Source organism: Centroberyx gerrardi, chromosome 14 (assembly GCF_048128805.1).
Source record: "Centroberyx gerrardi isolate f3 chromosome 14, fCenGer3.hap1.cur.20231027, whole genome shotgun sequence".
NCBI classification, from domain to species: domain Eukaryota; kingdom Metazoa; phylum Chordata; class Actinopteri; order Beryciformes; family Berycidae; genus Centroberyx; species Centroberyx gerrardi.
Genome location: NC_136010.1, coordinates 21,397,829 through 21,419,930, shown reverse-complemented (window position 1 = coordinate 21,419,930; position 22,102 = coordinate 21,397,829). Strand labels below are relative to the sequence as shown.

Below are 22,102 nucleotides of genomic sequence, written 5' to 3'. Positions count from 1 at the left end.
CCAGCTCCTAATGTGGGACAGGAAAATGATATGTCATCATTACTGTATTATCCATTCTTATCTTAGGCGTAAATGTTGGAATGCTGTCACAAATTGTCTCACAGTTTCTCCTTTCTCTCAGTAGGACAACATTTTGTGATAGTTGTCATCACTAACTATCTGCTGGTTTGTCTCCTGGCAAATAGATTTTTTTGTATATAGACTATCTGGTAAAGTATTTAGGATGTTTTCATGCCAGATAGGTAATTTTCTCTGAATTAGTATTTGGTGGCAGTTTCCTATTATATTGCTATGGGGCTTTCCCAATTCTTGTTTTGCCTTCAGAAAGAGATAATCTGTGGTCTAATGTGTAATCTAAGGACTTTATCAAAAATCTACCAAAAATTTATTTTCACTCTGATATTTGATTATCTATCTCTATTCATCGCAACAATTAAAGGACTTGCAACAAGTTAAAACAGAATCACAGTGAATGTAATTTAATAATGCATGACTTGTTGAGCAAAAGTATAATTTAAAATAATGTGCCTATCTATAAAATGCACCTTTAATCCTGTTTTTTTCCCCGATTCAAATGCATTTTTAATGTCTTTTCAGCGATGTAGCATGAACAGCTCATTGTTGAAACTCTTATTGAATCTTTTTTTTTTTCTTTTCCCCTTCATGTGCCAAGACAGAATCTGAACTCATAAGAATCTAATATACAGAACCCGGTATAGTGCATCCTATAAATTGATTTTGACCCAGCCTTTGAACAAAAGGAACACTGTTGCATTGCCATCCACGGCTGATGCCACTCCCTCTTTGGCTCACAGTGAATACTCCCCTTTAATAGTGTGATGGGTGGTAGCTGGCTGAAAAAGTGCCTTATTTAGTGGGTTGAGGAGAGGTAGGCAGAGCGAGGATGGGGTTTCTGTGACTGGCACCAATCAATCACTCTGTGAGGGGAAGCTAATGAAGCAGGCTGTGGTTTATTAAAGGGTTAGCAGAGAAAAGATTACTGCAGGGCCCCAGCTTCCCAGAAGCCAAGGGAAGGAGGATACAGTGCACCTCTGATGGTTAGGGGCAAGCCATAAAGCAATCAAGGTGTTTACTCTACACTGGCTTCCATTATGTGACCTGGGTGTGAATACAGCTATTTTTAAAGTCAGTCTTTTGGCAAAAGTGAAGGAGAAAATAAACACAGCGCAGCGCAAGAATGTTGATGTGCAGTAAGTTTGAACGCAAAATTACACAGTTTGATGGTGAAGTTAAATTGTGTTGAAAATGTGCTCAGGATAATGGTGCTAACAAGTACACAAAGTCTGCACCGTCAATACAATGTGTAACTAAGTTGACTTTTAGTTTGGCATTTGCAAATTATACAGTGTGCAGCAACACTGGTGTGTGGCAAGCGCCGTACATGGATACATTCCTATTTCCAGGCTAATATTCCTAGGCTGAAGTTTGTAAAATAACCTTATTCTGAAAAAAATATGAGCACATTGAAACCAGGGCACTCTCTCAGATACTTTGAAAGACAAATGAGTAGCAAGGGAGTGAAAAATGCAAAGCAGATGTTTTTCTCACCGTTTTTAATGGCAGCAAGACATTACTGATGCCATTACAGAGACCTTTTATGGCTTCTTTTAATCCCCTGGCCTGCCTGAGGAAAGAAACCCCTTGTGGTGCAAAGTAGCCTCTTTACTTCACAACGACAATTTGAACCCATTTCCAATTCACTTCCCTAATCTGCCACAGGGTTTTACATGGCTTCCTCTGTAATTATCCTGCTCTGAAATCAAAGGTAAAGAGGCATTAAAATACACCTCTTAGGTAAACATATGCTAGTCATCATCTAGAGCTTGACTGAAAGTGTCTTTTGTAATAAATAGCACCAAAATACTGTGGCTCGTGCGTAGTGGATCCGCTGCAACTTTTCTCATTTTTTTCTCATTTTCAGGAAAAAAAACAAGCCATCGTTGATAATGAGATCCAATAACTACCATCTAACTCCAGTTACCGTTCCAGATCCATATTTCGACCGCTAGATTTACATGTGGCACAGCGTTCAGTGTCTGCTTCCCACATCAGATCCAACCTGTAAAGCTCAGAGGAGCACTTACAGGGGTCTGGTTAGGGGCTAAAAATGAGGAGGAGATGAACTATATGGCTCCATCCCCACAGTCCGGCCGACAGTATATCAGCGGAATCGCAGCCGCATGGGCGTGTGTGTGAACGCTCTGCTCATAAATATCCCCCACCCTCCCCCCACCCACCCACCCCTCCACCCATAGGGGCCTCTCTGATGGTGATGGCGAAAGGATGTCGCTGTCTGGGTGATTGAGTGCTGCTGGTCCTGGCCCTGGGCACATCCCCGCGCTCTGAGCCCAAGTGGGAGGCCTACCGCTGAGCGCTGGCCTGGAGGGGCGAGCCTGAAGGCGAGCAGCCACACAGCAGCGAGCAGCAGGATGGGCCTCTCTCTCTCTCTCTCTCTCTCTCTCTCTCTGTCTCTCTGTCTCTCTGTCTCTCTGAGCCTCGCACAAGAGCAAGAACTCAGTGCTACCAGCTTCTTTTACGAACATAACCAAATTCATCACCAGATTATAAAGAGAATTAAATTAGTGTTTCTTCTTTTTTTCTCTAAACAGTGTTAATATATATATATTTTTTTAAAAGAATACAATATATTTATGTCCAAAAGAAAGATGACTACTCTCCTACATACTGTCTATATGTTTTGCCCTATCTGAACTTCCATCCCCCCCTTAAGTCTCTCTGTCACTCTCACTCACTCACAGCAAAATCTGAGATAATCAAGGCCCAGTAATTAGCCTTACTTGCTGCATTGTAATTGGGGGCAGACGGAGGTTGCTCATTCTGTATTTTTTTTTTCCCTGTTTGATAATTGCAGACTTGAGCTTGCCCCCTGTTTAATTTTTTTGATCCTCCTAAGCTTGTTCCCATAGATGCCGCTGTTATTTTAATGCAATGGCTCTTGTGTCTTTCATCAGTCATCGGCAGCTCCGGCTTTTGAGAGAGGGGAGAGTTCATGCTGGAAACCCACTGTCTATTCCCTTTTTGGGTTTCAGCGCCGTCAGCCTTCCCACTGCCTCTACCATGAGAGCCTTGACACTGTCCAGGTCCGTCCTACTTGGCAAGAGGGAGAGCTACAGAGAAAGGCAGAGTTTATTTCCTGTTCTTGTGAATCATATATCAGTACAATTCCCCTCTGTGCTGTTTGGCAACGGCGGAATGACGGGTGTCATTTATCATACGGACTGAAAGAGGCTGTGGGAAAAGGGATTTGAATTCTTCTGGAAGTGTGTGGACTCTCCTTAGTGGTGGATCATTAAACGGAGGAGTTTTTCAACAGGGATATGAGTAACTCCTTGCGCTGGTACTTTGTTCCCCCATTGCACTGGCTGGCTCAATCATTAAATGTCTCAAAAATAAGATTTACTCGTTTCATATGAATTGTGGAGGGACATGGCATTTAACTTGTAATTGGGGATTTTGTCCTGCTGAATCCATTAAGCCACTCTTCAGTCTTTGGTTTGATGCTGGCTCCCTGGTCATGTTTCCTCAGAATTATATTCAAACTAATTTGAATTTACAAATTTGATTAGCAGTGTATATGTCAGCTTCTTGTTGTCCTGCTAAGTGGCGGCATTTTCATCTTCACTATATGGATATTTTCTGCACTTGGCTGTGTTGACTGGTATTTAAGATTGTGCTTTATAAACATTTTGTGCTCCTTTGGATTTTTCTTTTCACTTGTCAGGAATGGTTACTGTTTCTCACATTTTGAGCAGGGTGATCAAAGAAAATGACTTTTGATAGGCTGTCACCAACTCTTCAGCTGCACTAGCAGAAATAAACGTGTCAAGCTTTAACTTATCCTCAGAAAAACATACTCCTAACCCCTGCTGCTCTAATTGAGTGTAAATCCCAGAAACCTGTGAACACACATGCAAAACTGAGTACATCATAAATCAGGCTTCTATAGACAGCCCCTGCCCCCACCGCTCCCACTGCCTCCCCAAAGGAACGACTGGTTTCCATGAGTTGGCTGGAAAGCAACCTTTTTTTTTCTCATGATATTTTCGTACATACCATCCCGACTTAGTATTTTTCATCAGAAACTTAGTTGAAGTCCTCATCAAACGCAAAGTGTCAATAAGGTATTGTATAGGGAAATGGGGCTCAGTGTGTTTCAACTGTCAGCAACTGTTAGCTGTCTCTCATGTGAAGATCACAAAGTTAAATGTGCTGTCAGCAAGTCCTCAGCTAGAAATAGATGTGTTGAGGTTAGCCTGAGAAGCATCGCCACCCCCTGCTGCCCAGTAGGATATAGATCCATCAAACGTTGTGAACACATATCAAATCTGAGCATAAAGGTGTAATGAAGTACATTTTCAGGTTTCGTGGTGTTGGAATGTGCGATGCAACAAAACCAGCCACAGCTACCTTTGGCGTGTCTTTATCTGCAAGTCTGAATTAATGCCACGTCTTATGCGCCGATGTTTATCACTTTTTGAGACTTCACCGCAACAGGGACGGGCTGCCTCACCTACGCAGCCTTCATTCTCGCACGGTTATATCTTGATGTTTTGTGAACCGGAGCTCCGAGTGCGTGACCTCTCCCAGAGGCCCAGAGTCCCGGGCCGGTATCTTGACATGTTAGGCTGCCACCGCCTGCTAAAGAAGAGTGTAGATGCCCCTGAGGTAAATGAAAACATTTGGTTCTTGCCAGACCTGTTCACATCTCAGCTGGGCCACATGAGCTGGCAGGTGACGCGTGTACTGAGGAGAATCGGAGACCGCAGTGGTGGCCTACTTCTTTTCTTCCACACAGGCCATGCAGGCCACAACCCAGAAACACAGATGAATATGTTCTTGGCTCAGTAAACACCCCGGTGAAGCTGACAAAGAATGACCTGCATTGAGGTGAAATTCAGGCTCTATCTTAGCCTGTTTTTATGCTTGTTTGGGGAGCCACAGACTCCACTGTGATCTGTTTCACTCACTAATAGTGATAGCATTGTTTTGAATTAGTCTTCTGGGTTAGTAGCTCTTTCCTAGCAGTGTCTCATGTTTCATCATTACTGAAGCAAAGACAATAGAATCCCCATGTCTCAGAGTTTAAGGGTTATTCATTGGATGTGCATAGCTGATCATCCTGCCACCTCCTTTTTTGCTCAGTAAATGCAGCATTGGGCTTGACACTCTGTCACCATCTCATATCAACATCTGCAATTACCAGACAATCCGCGTTCAGGTCTCATGGGGAAATATGATTGCAATTAAAAGCACGGGGCAAATGTTAATTAAGTAAACTACTTGAAACTGGAAACAATGAGTGTTCGAAAGGTTTTTACTTTTAACCTTGCACTTCAGTTTAACTTCCGTTTATATCCTCAGCCTGTTGCAAATTAGAATGTAATTTTAGAGATGCAATCAAGGTGGGATTTTTTTTAATTATTATTCTTCTTTGGTCACGCTCGGAAATATTTTGGAACATATACAACAGATTAAATCTAATATATTGTAGAATTCAAAATTATTGAAAAAGATAATTGTGTTAGTATGAGGAAGCATTATTCAAACACTCAAAGTTCCTCTCCCACATTGGTGCTTTTGGTTAATGTTGGGATGTTCTCCAGTTGACTTGAAGCCTTGTGGTGGATAACACTGCAGTTCATTGGGTTATTAAATCAGAGGGAATAACAGGCCAACTTCTGGCCATTCCCGTGATTGATGAGCCAAGCCTTATTTGCTGAGGCGGTGTGTTTGTTCCTGTGTAATTGTCTACCAGATGGCTAAGCTAACTGTTCTTAAATGCCTTCAGACCTGCAGGGGTCCCGGGTCTTAACATTTTCCCTGCTAATGACATTGTGCCTCCAAACATCTCATAGTTTTTTTTTGTTTTTTTTTACTTTTTGAAGTCTAATGTTCAAGATCAAAATGACTTTGCTAGGCATTTAGTGCAAATGATTTCCTCTGCTGAAATTCTGCTTTTATTTGTTCAAAGTAGGTGTTCCTAAGTCACTCTATTTGTAAACTACTATGCTAAAATAAGACCACTTGAATGTGAAAGGAGATGAGAGAGAGAGAGAGAGAGAGGGAGAGGAAAACAGGACTCCACTCTACCTGTGAGGAGTCAGATTGGAGGAGAAAATGGATCTAGGTGGCAGTGCGAGTCATCAATCACAGCCCCTCAAGGGGAGCTGCAGCTAAAGCTGCTCTGAAGTGCTATCTGTCAGCTGCTCCGATCCAGCCGGGGGACCAGAGAGGGGCCCTATCGCCACCCATCAGCTCATACCCAGCACACAACTGCCATGTAAACATGTGCAGGTGCTGCTGTCAAAATAACCCCTGTCCCAGTTCACGAGGTCGCGCATATTTTCACATTTGGCCACTCGCCCTTATTCAAGTGTGAGGATGTTGCCTCCTTCTTCACATCGCATTAGATGTTGTTGGGTTTTTTTTTAAAGAAAAAAATCTCTCCAGACACTGCAGTTACCATAATAGGTTTTTGATTGTTAACAATGCCGGGTGGTTCCTTGTAATTTATAAGTGAGTGTACTGTTTCTCCTGGCTTGCTCCCTCCCTCCCATCCCAATCTTGAATAAAGCCACCAAGTGCTTCTCCGCCGATGTCGAGCCACGCCTGTCGATACCTCTCAAGATGGATAGTTGTTCTGCATGCTTATTGATTCGGCACAGGCCAGAGATATAAGTATCATTTGTCATTTCTGGAATTATTTGGAGTCCTAGTTAAAACCCAGAGTGTGTGTGTGTGTGTGTGTGTGTGTTGGGGGGGATGGCCGTGCCTTGGGGGGGTTGGTAGTTGGTGGGGGAGTAGCGAGTTGTCTAGGCTTTGATGAATGACTGCACGGGTTTTTGGTTTTTACTGCGAGCGCCGGGGCCCTTTAGCTGCTATTTGCTTTCACCATGGTCCAAGAAAAACAATGCGATGGGTCCAAGGACTGAGCAGCATCGTCCTGTCATGTAGTGTAACGCGGCGAGCAGGGTGGTCCAGGCGGAGGAGGCTGAAAGAGGGTGGGCCTTGGACATTACACGCCGCTCTTCCACAGAGCCAGTCCCGCTGGTTCGCGGGCCCAGCTGACGGCCCTTTAGCGCATGCTATGAATTTGAATATTTCGTCGTCTGAATGCACCGCGTATTGACAAAACAATTTAATTTTACAATAGGGAAGCGGAGGGCTGCTGTTCGGTCGCAGTAATATCCCGAGCGACTTTGATTATGTCCCGGTTTGGGCGGCAGGCCAATAGCAGAGCTGGCTTCATTACTGTATGGATCATCTTTTAAGACCATTTAAGATCATCGGGAACTACAGTTCACTAATGAATGACTGAGACTCCGAGAAGTTCATTACGCTCGAAGCCCTTTGATTCATTCAGCCGAACAGCCAGTTATCAGGAATACGGTTCCGCTTTTATCGCAATAACAGAGTAAACAGAAAATTGTTTTTGAATTGAATTATATTGTTTCTTTTTTTTCTTTTCTTTTTTTATTAAAGCGAATATATTTCCTGTGACTTGAAAGTTGTGTCGGAGCTTTTTTGGGGGGTTTGGTGAGGAAAAAGTGTTAAGAGGAACATGTTTAACAACAACAAAAGAGGAGAGAAGAGAAAACTCAGACAGATGAATGACAAGTAATTATTTCCCTTGTCCGTCAAACTGTGTTTTGATGCGAGGATGCGATCAAACATGATATGAACAACTTCAAGCCTTCAAATGAAAATGATTTTCAAATCGTGCGAAGCCCGAGTGTGAGCTTTTGTGTTGTGCTGCAGCATGAATCATTCATACACACACACACACACACACACACACACACACTGGGCAGGACAGTCTTTTGCCTGACCAATATTATTGCCACAGCTTTTCAATGCTAGATGACCATTGTGTATTCATTTCCATTTTAGCTTGCCAAAATGTCTTCTCACAGCAGGAGAGGGAGAGAGCGGGAGAGAGACAGCTTTGTGTGTCTTTCAGTTCCATCGGTGAATATCCCCATACCCAATAGGCTGACCGACTGCCCCCAGTCTCCCTCCATAGCCGTCAAATAGGACAGTGCACCGGGCCTGCTACATTTTCATCACTTAGACCCGTCCTTCCTCACATGGGCAGAACAGCCTGAGGCCCTGAGGCACACTGCATCCTGTCCCCGAATCCAAAGAATGGCCTTATCATTAGCACTTTCTTACACGAGATTGCGTTGAGATTTGCTGTGATTTAGTACTTTTTTTTTTTTTTTTTCTAAATAAGCTGCATAAACTGGGTTACGAAACAAAAAAAAAAAAGCATCTCAAGTCTGAATAATTAAAAGCAATCAGGTTAAAATTCATAGTGTTATAGTTATTCATTTTTAACACACGCTTGCTATGTCATGAAAGAGGGTATTTGCATTAGTAGGGCAGTCATCTCCATTTTGTTTGCCAGAGCAGCGAGAGGACAGACAACAGAGACCCTGCTTAATCCCTTTGGAGAACTAGTGCATGAATTGATATATCCGTCTCTCTCTCTCTCTCTCTCTCTCTCTCTCTCTCTCTCTCTCTCTCTCCCTCTCTCTCTCTCTCTTCCTCTTCGCTCCCCTCTTGCTAATGTCTTTCCTAGAACTTGAACAAACAGCCTGTGCGTGTAGGACACATAAGACAGATGTTTAGGATTACTTTCACCTCATTGCTCTATTGTGTGCACTTTAAGAGAGCTCAGCTGATGTGGAATGCCACTCATTCAGGCTCTCTGCTCCTACAGGGCTTCTCCTGTTTATCAAAGTGCCATCTGCACTCAAGACAGAACAACACAATTCTTAAGAGTCGGATGTTGCAGAGATATATTCAATGGCGTTTTCTTTTTATTTTTGTTTCTTTTTTTTTCATGTGAGGAAAAATCAAATTTTCTTCACAAATTTGATTTTTAATTCTGCGCTCTAGGTTAAAACCAACACACTAACCTATGTCACTGAAGACTATCAATATTTATCTTTATTTTTTTTCCAAGCATGTGTACATGCCCCCCATGCATTCCTATTTGCTTTGGATAGCATTCCATGAAGAAAATAAAGCTAGTCTCTTTCTCTCTCTGTCTCTCTCCGTTTGTGTGTGTGTGTGTGTGTGTGTGTGTGTGTGTGTGTGTGTGTTTACAGATGTAGAAACAAATGGGCCAGGCCCACATTGATATTGTTGAGGGGTGACATTATCTTTTAGCAGAGCACTTATCTAATCTGGCTGCTGTGGGAAGCTGGAGGAAGTGGCTATGGGACAGGGGCCGGGGATACTGCATCTTTAATTACCATTGATATCGCAATAGAGAAGAGAGGGGTAGAGGAGCGTAGCGGGGGGGGTGGGGTGGGGGGGAGCCAGGGAGGCGGGGGTGGGGGGGAGGAGGGTGAGAGAGGGAGAAGACCCGTGTTCACTTTTTAATTAAGGCTCCGTAGTGTAACTCGTCAATGTACATTATTGGAAGAATGAACGTCAATGCCATTGCTTTTTCTCCCCCTCCTTTATCTCTGTCAATGATTCAAAGACATGATTTATGGTTCGTCTCCGTCTTTCAGGATCATCCATCAAGTGCTGGCTCTGCCGCAGCGCCACCCGTTGTAAATCATTCTGAAAGCCTGTCACTCATTTCCATTAACCGTTCCTCTGTCGCTCTGGTCTCCGCCTCCCTCAACCTCCTTTTTTTTCTCCCCCCACCCCCCCCTTCCCACCCCTCTTCCCTCCCCCTCGGTGCACAACCTACAGCCACGCAGGGTATCAGTTCCATTCCGCTGCTCCGTCCGCCTACCTTCTTTTCAATAAATTAACCACTTTCTCCCATGCAATGAATAAAAAGGCTCTGCACTCGTCTTGCAGTCGGCACCTACTCCTCCTCCATTACAGTTGAACACCGTAGAAATGTCACGGCGCTGACTCGTAGGCTAAATGAGGATATAGCGCAGAGAAAATGTTTTTGTTGCACTGACTTTCCAGGGGAAATATTTGAACGGCTGTGATGTGTTTGCAGTAAGGTATTAATGAACATACGTCATCCTCCTCGCACCGTGCTGCTTTGGGCTTTATTACGTTTGACTTATTGCAGATGACCTTAGGATAATTCACCCAAAGTTGCACTTACAACAAAAGCCCATGTAACTAGGTTAGACTATCTGCACATTATGTCTTTTCTGAATTCATTCTGAGAAGAATTCAACTATAACCAGCTAAAAGAAATAATATGATAATCTTTAGAATTATTCCATGTAGTAAATCCAAGACTAAGTGGGCAGCTCCTGCCGCTAAATGGTATTGGTTTTCTGTAAATTCTACTAGTAATTTAATTCACACAGTCTAACAATGACTGTAGTCTTTAACCAGTCTTTATAGGAATAGGTTTTATGAACAGAAATAATTGACTCAATGGAGAGACTGTCAATCTCTTACAATGGTTGATGTGCTTACTCTGGGGAGCCCAATTCACTGGCTTCTTTTTTCATTCTAATCAACATCTAGATATCAACACAGCAGAATACCCACAAACAGCAGAAAGCCTGTTTTGAGGGGAAACTTTCAACTATTGGGTGCCAACACATTTCACTATTTGGGCAGCCATTGTTCTCAGAATGGGCTGTCAAAGTGACAATGCGCACCAGGCAAATCCAGAAGTTTGCACTTTTCAGAAAACAGCGGGCCCTAATCATTTTGCAGAGGACACTTGACAACAAATTTGCCATTAAAATGAATCTGAATAGGAGGGAGCTGGGTGTTTTGAAGCATTTCTGCCTTTCTTACTGTTGCTCGTCTTGTCCCACAGAGCTCCAGGTTTGGCGGGCTTGCTTCTCTCCCTTTATGCTTGCCATGAAGCAGCCTTTGGTCCCACTAGAAACTGACAGTACCACGCTTCAGCTGCAAATTTACTCTGTAGCCTCATTGTATTTAATGAAGGGAAAAAGTGGCAATCTACTATTAATGAACTTGGAATGTAAAAAAAAAAATGCCTCCCTTTGCTGAAAACTGCATAAAACTGCTTGTACAAGGAAAGCTTTGGCTGGAGCCCATCCAGAATCTAATGAAAGATCCATACAGGGACAGAGCGGGAGGGAAGAGTTAGTGAAATGCAGATTGTTTTAATAGAATACACACAGTCTTTTCCAGCTGCGCTATCAGATTCATCAAGGCCTGACCTTGATGGAGGGCTGTTGTTGTTTGGGAGGGCCAGCGTTTAGGGTTCATGCAAAGTTTATGATGCAGGGACTGTATGTACTGTATATACGTCCGCTAATCTCCAGGGAAGACAAAGTGGAACAAGCAGCCCGTGGAGCGAGGAGTGAAGGAGACTCACTGCCGGCTGCTTGTTTTGATACTCTGATGGTTTTAAATCATATCAAGAAATAACATTACATATATTAACGCAATGCTATCGCGAGGAAATGCAGCTCCAATTTAATACTGAAAAACAATTTAATCCTGCATAATTCAGTCAAATGCAAAACAAAACAAAATCATATGATGAAGCAAACATTTACAGTCAAAATAAGAGGCAATGATTGAATTAGAATTGAAATGCTATTTATTTAGTTGGACTAGTGGGGGCGTGAAAAGCAAACAGCACGTTAGACAAGTGTAGGTCATCATACCCTCCGCTCAGCGTCTCATAAAGCTAGAACAAAGGCCTTATGTGTGCAAGGCAGTGGTCCTTTAAACGATGGCCCACTTTCCTCCCTGCTGCCACGCAAACATTCCTGACTGACATTCAATCAGGGAAATTTGAACCGAAGCAAGATGGTCTTTTATTAGTACCGCCCTGTTTGCTTGACTGGTCAGCTCCAATATGCGAGGCGGTTTGAGTGGCGTACTGTAAGATGATGGGTTCACTCTCTGATAAGGGTGAATGAGGGGTAAACTGCTATTCTGCAGAAAGGAACCATCAGACCTCATCATGTCGCTCCTGGAGAGCCATGTCACGGGCTCTTCAGAAACCAAGTGACAGAGCAGCGCAAGGCTGCTCCCCTCCTGCTAGTGGAAAATACACTGGAGCCGAATCCACCCTGCTTCTGCTCCACCAACTGTAACTCTGTAGCAGTCAGGGCAGAAAAGATTATCTGTAATCTGACAAATATACACTGTGGCTTTTTAGCCTCTTCAGTTGTAAGGTTATCCTACACATGCTTACCAAATACAGTTTATTTACTTTTGTTTGTTAGCTGTAAATGCTGAATAGTCATACTGTGTACGGTATATTTAGCACTTAATACACTGGTAATATGAGAACAAAACATTTCAAAACAGCTTATTTAGTATCCACTAATTTTATAATTCCTTACCTTTACAAGACAGGTTTATTTGTTGCTATTCATGTCTAATATAGCAACCAAACAGTAATATATGTAGTAAATATCCACCTGGTTCTGTGTGATCGGGGGCCGGAGAGGATGGGAATGTTGTGTGTAAAATTGTCTCTGCTGGTCCTGATAGGAGGGCCCTTTGGTGAGATGCAACGCCAGGCAACTGCATGTGATGCGGCGGCTGTGGCACGCTCAAAGTGATGACTTAGGTGCTGGAGTGCAGATTGCAATGCTCTCCCACCGCTCACTTCCAATTAGGCAGCGGGCCGAGTGATGCGTCTCGGAGCAGAAGCTTCTAGTAGGCATCAAAAAGAGCAGCGTCGCTCGGTGACATCATGGAGGGAAGGGATTCCTGGAGCTAGGCAGGCCAACATGATGTGGCTCAGTAAAAATTATGATTAGTGTTCATATAACATGCAGGGACAGACTTTCAGAAATTCCCACATTTGTCTTATGATATAAAAAATAATCCTGTATCTCAAAGTAAATACACTAAAAGGCTGTAGCAAAGTGAACTGCCTTTGGATAATTTTTTTGTGTTTTGTGTTGGATTTTGATTGTGCATTCCAAAGTTCTCTGTGTTTTTAGTTAACAGAATGTTGGTTGTGAAAACATTTTTGATTAATTGCCATAATTATTGTGATCATTTTTGCCCAAATGAACAGCCAGATGGCAGGATATGGTGTCATATTTGTGATCCTATCATATTAATCTGGCTCTGGGTCCATCTGAGCACATTGTGCCATTTGCTCTGTTCACAATCTGTCTTCAAGTTGTCCATGTCTTCCTTGGGATGTGAATTTCTATTTGATTATATTAGACTATTAAATATTTAAGTTGAGGGTGTATGAAAGCAAGGCATTTATCTGCATGAATAGCTTGTGTTTAGTGAAGTAAGTAATGCGCTTTAAGTAACATCTCCTTCATGCATACAAAAATTAACACTAATCTTTCCGTCTCATGGTTTTGTAGTAGAACCCTCAGAAAGAGCCAGTAAAACCACTTTGTGGAGGTATGGGGCTGCTTTTAACCCTGCTTCACAGTATTTCATCTATGGATTGTCTTGTTTTTGGCATAACATATACCACAATATTGATAGAAATAAAAAAATCCATACTAAATATAGCATATTTTGGAGTCAGTTACTGTGCTGTGTATCTGCATAGTTGCGAGGTCTGCGAAGTAATTTATCTCATAAGACCAAAGTGTTGAAATACAATAATGGGTCATATGGGAGTTAATGCACTCTACACACATTCCTATTTAAAAACGCAGTCAAAAACTATTTCATTCTGTGATATCAATTAACCCCGAGACACATTTTGTCAAAGGCAGCAGCTTGAATCTGATAGTTCTCTCTTTATTCTGCAGTGTCCTTGGGCTTGGGGAGACTGTGTTTCCTGACAAGGAACAATGAAGAGAGAGGTGTTTACAGATCTTTACAGATCGCTCCAGGGCCCAGAATTAGTGCTTCACCATTTCTCATGTGATCCAGTCAAGAATTAACTGCAGATATGTCATCAGACTATCATCTGGATGTCTGACAGTGTATCTATTTGATCTTGACGTACAGTGCTCACCTGACTTAGTCAGATATCACTGTCAAAAATTAAACCTTGTGGCATATGTGTCTCATTCTAATGATAGCACACTGAAGCTATCACATTATGGTGACTTGTGTAAACACCACCCTCTATTTGCAAAAAAGAAGGCACAAAAGAACTTCACTCCTTTGTTTGAAATTATGATTTGCACACCCACCACAACCACTTTTTGATTGGCGTTTCACACCTATTTATAACTTTACAGATGAGCATAGTGACTAACTATTGTAAAATCTACAGTGACAACTAATTGGCTACATTGCTTACATGTGTGTGAAAACAGGAAGGGGAAACCGGTGACAGTTGCTGAGACAGTCTGGAGATTGTTCAGTGGGCCTGACCTGCGTTGTTAACGTGTGCTCTGTCTATACAGCAGGCCTCCTTTTTTTCCCTTTTTTTTTTCTTTACATGGCATAAATCCGGGAGATGAAAATGTCATGGAGCAGGTTCATTTTGCAAAGAGGTTTTGATTGCCATGCGCGTGTAATTGATTGTTCCAAGGACAGGGGGAAATCTAGAAATGTCATAACAGTCCTGCTTAGGTTGGTCCCACCGCTAGGCAATCAATGAGAAGTAAAAAGAGATATTGATTTGCGAGCAGCAAAAACTGTAGCTTGAGACAACCAGAGAGCACTGGGGAAAGTGGCACAGACGTGCAGACCTGTCACTGGCACCTATGAATTACCCAATCTTCTCTGAAGATAGTGTTACCTCGGATACTCACAAAGTCCTGCACTGGGTATTGCAGCTGTCCATTAGCTAAGCCCCTCAGGCTGCTAACTCTCTGTGGCTTGTCAGATTAATGAAGGAAATGTTGACCTTCCAAGGGATAAATGTTGATGTTCTCACCATTACAAAAGTTTCTACTGGCATGTTAATATTGGAAACAGAATGCCCTTTTACAACCGGCACACAAATTTCTAAAATGATTGACACATTTTGAATAGACTCACTTACATAAGGGAAAGGGGATTGTACTCTATGAAGATACAAATGCTTTAAGTTGACATGTAAGTCCACTTGTGAATATATTGTCATGTAAGCCTTTAGGATGAATCCAATTGGACAGCACACTGCTGTTGATGTAGCAGTAAATGTAATCTACTATTGCCTATGCGGTTAGCTGGGCTCTCAAGATGTAGGAAAAAAGCATTTGGCTCAGAAATGGACTGCTGCTTCTGTAAATCCAGGCCTTGCTATGCCAAGAGTCTGTTCTAACGGATAAATGTTATAAACACTTCAAGTGCCTGATTTATGATGGACACCTCAGGTTTTTTGACCTTTGCATATCTCTGTCTGAAGATATAAATTTGTAGTGACACAGATTGGAGGCTTTACAGCAGTTTATGACATGCTAAATCTCAGGCGTGGCGTGCCAGCCTCTTGTTTTGTAAGGCTAGTTAGGCTGGATGTTGCCTTCCCTGGACTTCAAGACAAAATTTCCATAGCAGGCACTTTCCCATTTTTATAACTCATGAAAAAAGTGTCCACGATCAACTAAGTGCTGTGCCTTTTGGAGTACACTATGAGGCACAAGTTCTTGTACTTTCACCACTCCTGCTCCACATAACGTATTGACAGCTTACTTGACTGCAGTGTTCACAATCTTGTTTTCATCATGATGCAATGATCTTGTGTAGGCGTTGTCTGTTGGGTTATACCATCCTGCATAAGTGGCTGTGCCCTTGAAGTTGATCTTGTATTAAAGAGCGATGCTGCTTGGCATAGATACAGTGCTGTGGTAGACCAAGGGCTGGCAAAGCACAGTTACAAATGGTGTGAGAAGTGGAGTTCGACATGCGGGTATCTTGGAGTGATCCCTGCCAGAAGGTTAATTGGTGCCTCTGGATGTCTGTTACTCAGGGCATCTGATAGAAAGGCATAGAACAGCAGGAAAGGCAGCTGTTAATCTCAATTCCATCCTCTAATACTGAGATAAGACACAAATATACACATGAATATTGATAGAACTACTTTTAAGTGGTTATTTCTTGGAAAATGCCCATGTCTTCTTTAGGGAATGCAGTTTTTTTTTACTATAAGGGTAGGTGAAACTGAATTACATACATTGGTGAATTTTAAATAACATAAAATATGTAGGAAATAGACTTTTTTATGTTGTATACTAGGAATGAGTCATTTCCATTTAACCATCACTGGACTGGAAAAATGCTCATCTTCCCACTTTTGTGTCCACGCTTACCGATCTTTCAGTCTGCGAAGACTTTGAAAAGAGAAGACATCAACTGGAAGCTTGTCATGGCCAATGGTGTTCTCCTTTCACTGTGAATACTATATATAAGACTATAAATAAAACATACCTCTGTACTCTGACAACTCTCCCCCTCAGCATCAAGGGTGTTTTGGAGGCCATCACTGATCTCGGTTGGCCAATCAAAACATCTCTCTTGCGGTAGATCAAGGTCACAGCACATTGGGGATCTTGGGTGTGTGCGCAGCCTCTTGTTCACGGGGCCCCATTCTCCATGTTTGTTTTGAAAGTCCGAATCCCATCTCCATCTCCGTCCATTAACTGGCAAGCAATTCACCTCCAGGGTTTCTCTTGAGGCACTTGTGAAATATTGATAAAAAAAAAAAAAGTCTTATTTTCAGAAGGCGAAGAAGGAAGACATTCTATGGGCCGCCCAGTGTGGAACTCTTGAGTGCTCAGCTCCAGCCATCCCCTCATGGAGTGCCCTCTATTCAAAAGAGAAATATTAACCACATGAAATGCATAAGTGCCTGGACAGGGCTGTTATGTCCTATTCATATTTAACTCAGAGCACATCTGCCACGTCGCTCCCAAAATGCACATTTTCCAACATGACTGCGAGGCGTAAAATATCTCAGATATGTGACAACACTGACAAACTGCATTTATTGCAGGATGTCTTCACAAGATAGGCTAACATTGTTGTGATATTGTTGATGTGGTGGTTAGATTGAAAATTATTTGAAACAGTTATTGGTAGAAAGAACAATTTATTTTTACATAGCTGTGCTGATATTATGTCGAGCAGATCTTCCAGCCCCATGAAAAAACCTAATATGCTGAATCAGAGTTTCCACTAATTGGATGATGGGAAATGTGTCAATTAGAAATACTGTTGTTTAATTATCTGTTAATTGAAGCAATAATGTTTGTGCTCTATGAGTTGGGAGAATGAACAGGTGAATAATGAAAGAAGTAATTGCTGTTTATGAGACTGTCAAGGAAAATATAATGACGTGACAGATTGCCAGTAATCTCTTGAAATTTTGTATAATTGTGTAGCTTTAATACTGATAATTAAATCAGTTTTTCCACCAGCATGATCAACATCTTCATCACCACCACCATTCGCATTTTCAACATCTTTTTTATTTTGCTGTCAACAAAATCAGTTTTCCTATGTTGAATTACTAAATATTGAGACCTTTTAATAAGTGGCTAAATGTCTGCTTCATTTTACTGCTGATGTCTTGCAAAGTAATGCCCCCTCATCTTCTGTAGTCAGGCTTTTTAATTTATTGATAAAGCACTTGTGGGATATTAGAATATCTCAGTTTGTGGGTAAGCTATTGCTCAAATGTGCAAAATAGAGTGGCTTCAAGGAAGTTGAGATATGACCCAAAAGAGAAGGCTTACATTTTCATTGCAGTTTTGAGACACCCATAATCACTGTGGAATAGGTCATTTGCAATAACACTTAGCAAGTCCCAGAAGAATCAATTGCCTTTTGTCACTCAGTGGCCAATGATTGTTGTAAACATCTCAACATGAGGCCAGAGAAACCTTGGACACAGCACTAAGTCAATGGCCTGTCGTGAATCACATGGTGCCGTTACACCAGCAGCAGTCTGTTAGTAAAGACATTATGTCCAGCCATACTGTTGCACCTCTCAAGGCACAAAAGAGCCTCCATTATATTGTCTTGAGTGGCCTCTGTGACTTCTCCAAAAATAAATGCTTTATGTAGTATGTAATTTGCCTGAATATTATACCTTGGAAATTAATATTGCAACTTGTATATAAAAGAGAAACACACCAAATATTATATATTATGTGTGTATTATACATGACAAATTATAAACATAATGCTAAATTGTTTAAATTGCATTACTCTAAAAGTATTCTATTGTCATAAATTTCCATCTCTCTTTCTTTTCTAGTGTACATGCCCGATGATGACACTGTTCTTCATGAGTCCATCACTGAGGAAGATGGAGAGAATGACACTCAGACTGAAGAGGAATGCTCCGAGAAGACCAGCCCCAAGGTGTCTGAGGACAAAGAGACAGACAACAAGAGCACTAACACTTATAGCAACCAGAACTCTCCCATTAGTGTCCTTTCCAATCAAGAGGCAGAGTTGGAGTCACGCCTTAGCGACAGCAGTGACAGACTCTCAGACTTCAAAACCTCCTCACCACCTGAGAGCCAGAAGGATGACGAAAGTCGCAACTCCAAACATAAAGAGGAGATGAACAGCAGCTTGGAGAAAATGAGGGCAGCCTATGCAAACTTTCTCTCTGATTCCTACTGGACAGGGATTGGAATGGACTTGAAAATAGGCAAAAACACCAGCAAAGCCAACTGTGACAGCACCAACGGAAGCGCCAAGACTGAATTTGATTGGCACCAGGATGCGCTCTCTAAGACCTTGCAGCAGACTCTCTCTCCAAAGCCTATGTCCAAACCCAACCTCTTCAGCTCTGTCCACCTGTACAGGCAAAGCAGCAAGGCCTGTGGGTCGGTGTTCACGGGAGCCAGTCGGTTTCGCTGTAAGGACTGTAGCGCTGCCTATGACACTCTAGTGGAGCTGACAGTCCACATGAACAAGAGCGGACATTATCAGGACAACAACCACAGCAAACAGAGTAATTCCTCTGCCTCATCCTCTAAATCAAGGAAACGAAATTTGCAAGACATGGAAGGGAAAGAGGACGCACAGAAAGTTTTGAAGTGTATGTTCTGTGGCCATTCTTTTGACTCACTTCAGGATTTGAGTGTCCATATGATTAAAACTAAGCATTACCAAAAAGTGCCTTTAAAAGAGCCTATCCCAGTAATCACACCCAAATTGTTGCCACCAGCAAAGAAACGGGCCTTTGAAGCTGCAAGACCCTGCTCCCCTGACTCCACTACTGGTGTATCTGGCTACACTGAGGCACAACGGGCTGCCATTTCAAATGCTAACAACAATCGATATGGCTATCAGAATGGGGCAAGTTATACTTGGCAGTTTGAGACGTGCAAGTCTCAGATTCTGAAATGCATGGAGTGTGGGAGCTCACATGATACCCTTCAGCAACTCACCACGCATATGATGGTTACTGGACACTTCATCAAAGTCACAAACTCAGCCTCTAAGAAGGGTAAACAGTTAGCTCTTGACCCCTTGGCCATAGAGAAGATGCAGGTTTTAGCTGAGCCTGCTGCCGGTGAAACTGAGGGAGAAAAGGTGTCTCCAAAAAATCCTTCCCCCGGGAACAGTGAGAAGGATAGCCAGGGGGAAGGTACATCAGACAAAATGGAAGAAACTGAAGTTAAAGATGACAAGCAGGAGAGCGAGGATCAAAAGGCAGGCAATGGAGCTTTTAAGTACCCTTATCTCCGTGAGGAGGATCTTGAACAGGGCTCAGGTGGAGGAGGGGACATCCTTAAATCTTTAGCCAACACAGTGGCCTCTGCCATCAACAAAGCTCAAACAGGGACACCGAGCTGGAGTGCCTACCCCAGCATCCACGCTGCCTATCAACTCTCTGGGATCATCAAAAGCGCCCCTCTCTCTGCATCTCCCCCTATTCAGCTAAAGCAGACATTTAACCACAAGCTGAGACCAATTGCCCCAAAGGGGAAGTTTTACCATGGTGCTGTGGGAGTTGAGGCTCCCCAGGGACAGCATCAAAATGTGGACATCAAAAAAGAAAAGGTTGGCATTAGCGATGGTAAAGAAAGTCAGAATATTAAGTTTGATCTGGTGGAGAATGATGACAGCGATTGTCAGGATGATTCCTCTTCCTCTTCAAAGCTTGATGCAGACTGTGTGAATGAAGGGAGTGAAGCGATCAAAGGAAAGTTGAGCCCAGATTTCTCTGACAGAGGCAAGACACCAAGCCCTTCTGCCAGCAATGGACGCAGCACTACTTCAGAGCTTCTCAATGACACTCCGGATATACTTGGCATAAACCCTCTTAGTGCACTGCAGTCAGTTCTGAACAATCATCTGGGCAAAGCAAATAAGCCCAACAATTCAAGAGCAGATAAATTATCTGCACGCACCCAGTCTATTTTTGCTGAAATTAACCGTAGCAATGAGAAACCAGCTGTAATGCTGGGAAACCCTATTAGAAATAGGCCTGATAATACCTTCCTCTTTGTTAATGATGACCAGCCGATAGACTTGACAAAATCTAAACACAGCAAGCCGGGTTCCTCGCTACTACAGCCCTCCACCCCAATGCCACAGAAATACGCTCTGTCTGACATTGCCGATATGGTCAAAGTTCTTCCGAAAGCCACCACGCCGAAACCCTCCATACCATCAAGGATCCCCACTATGAAACTGGAATCGGATGTCAGGCGTTTTGAGGATGTGTCCGCTGAGGTGTACTCTGTCCACAAGCGTAAAGGTAGACAGTCCAACTGGAACCCCCGCCATCTTCTCATCCTGCAGGCTCAGTTCGCCTCCAGCCTCTTCCAGACCTCTGAGGGAAAGTACTTACTCTCAGACCTCGGCCCTCAGGAACGTATGCACATCTCCAAGTTCACTGGATTGTCCATGACCACCATAAGCCATTGGTTAGCAAATGTAAAATACCAACTGCGGAAAACTGGTGGGACCAAATTTCTGAAGAACATGGACACCGGCCACCCAGTCTTCTACTGTAATGACTGTGCGTCCCAGTTCAGGTCACCGCCCGCGTTCATTTCCCACCTGGAATCCCATCTTGGGTTCCAAATCAAAGACATGTGCAAAATGCCAGTGGAGCACCAGACGAAGGTAGAGGAGCCAGAACTGTCGAAGGCCCTCAGTGTCAGAGCCACAGAGGCACTAGTCACAGACGAGGACATTGACTCTAAGTTCAAATGTAAGCTCTGCTGTAGGACATTTGCCAGTAATCATGCAGTCAAACTCCATTTGAGTAAAACTCACAGCAAATCCCCTGATAACCATTCACAATATGTGGAAATGGACAAGGAGTAGAGTTTTTCATATTATTGTCACTTTTTTTTTTTTTTTTTTTTTAATACACGGGTCAGATATTTCAACCATTTTTCAATTAGCGTTGTGTAGTGTGCATTATTATGACATTTAAAACATTTCATGGAGTACAACAAAGACACACTGGTTAGAAATCGTATAAGGAAACACTAAAAGATACTTTTGCACCCTGCTCAAATGCATCACCAGTAATGAAATGTATTACTGCTTGAAGAAACATAATTGCTGATGTTTGCATGCAATAGCTCTGGCTATGACTACTATTTATTTGTATGATATGTCAAGTTTCAATTGTATTTCAAAGACAAAGTAATGAATTAATTGTACTTTACAACTTCTGTGATACTGTACACCTGCATAAATGTGCAGCTGTTAAAACAGGTAGCCAGCCACATGATAACACACATACAGAACTGTACAGTGTATTGCTATGTAAAGATGTTTTGTGTTGCAATGATAGAACAGAAAAAAAGCACTTTAATAAATGTTTAATCACCAGTTTAGACTCGGATTCTGTACATGACTCAAAAAAAAAAATTAGACAGTTTGAAAACAAGGATATCTCACTTGTAAATATATTTTAGAGGGAAAAAAAGTGTGTTTCATGCTACAATGATAACAGCAAGACAAATGATACCTGCACCTTTTTTACTTATTCAAATAAAGAGTTAACATTTGATAACAGCTTGTATTCATTTTATTTTGCAAGTCGTCTCTGCTTTTTTTTTCTCCAAATTAAGAACTTGAGTGTATGGTTCTAAATTATTGAGAAACAGATTTTCCCGTTTAAAATATTTAGTTATACAAACTTGACTCATTTGACTGAAGAAACAGACCTTTTGGATATCTTATGTTATATTAAGACACTAAGAACAATAATTTAAGTTTATACATTATACTAACATAAATCATACCCCATATTTAATTTTTTTGCACCATCTATTTTACATGCAAATTT

At 42.2% G+C, this 22,102-nt stretch overlaps 1 protein-coding gene across 1 annotated transcript in view; it reads left to right on the top strand.

Annotated features, from left to right (window-relative positions):
• tshz2 (teashirt zinc finger homeobox 2) overlaps nt 1-21,807 on the top strand; it is a 39,061-nt gene extending 17,254 nt beyond the window's left edge. The window contains exon 2 of the mRNA XM_071915209.2: nt 18,089-21,807. Within this exon, the coding sequence (XP_071771310.1) occupies nt 18,089-21,126 (3,038 nt within the window). The 3' untranslated portion in view covers nt 21,127-21,807. The remainder of the gene's footprint in view (nt 1-18,088) is intronic.
• The last annotated feature ends 295 nt before the right edge of the window (nt 21,808-22,102 follow it).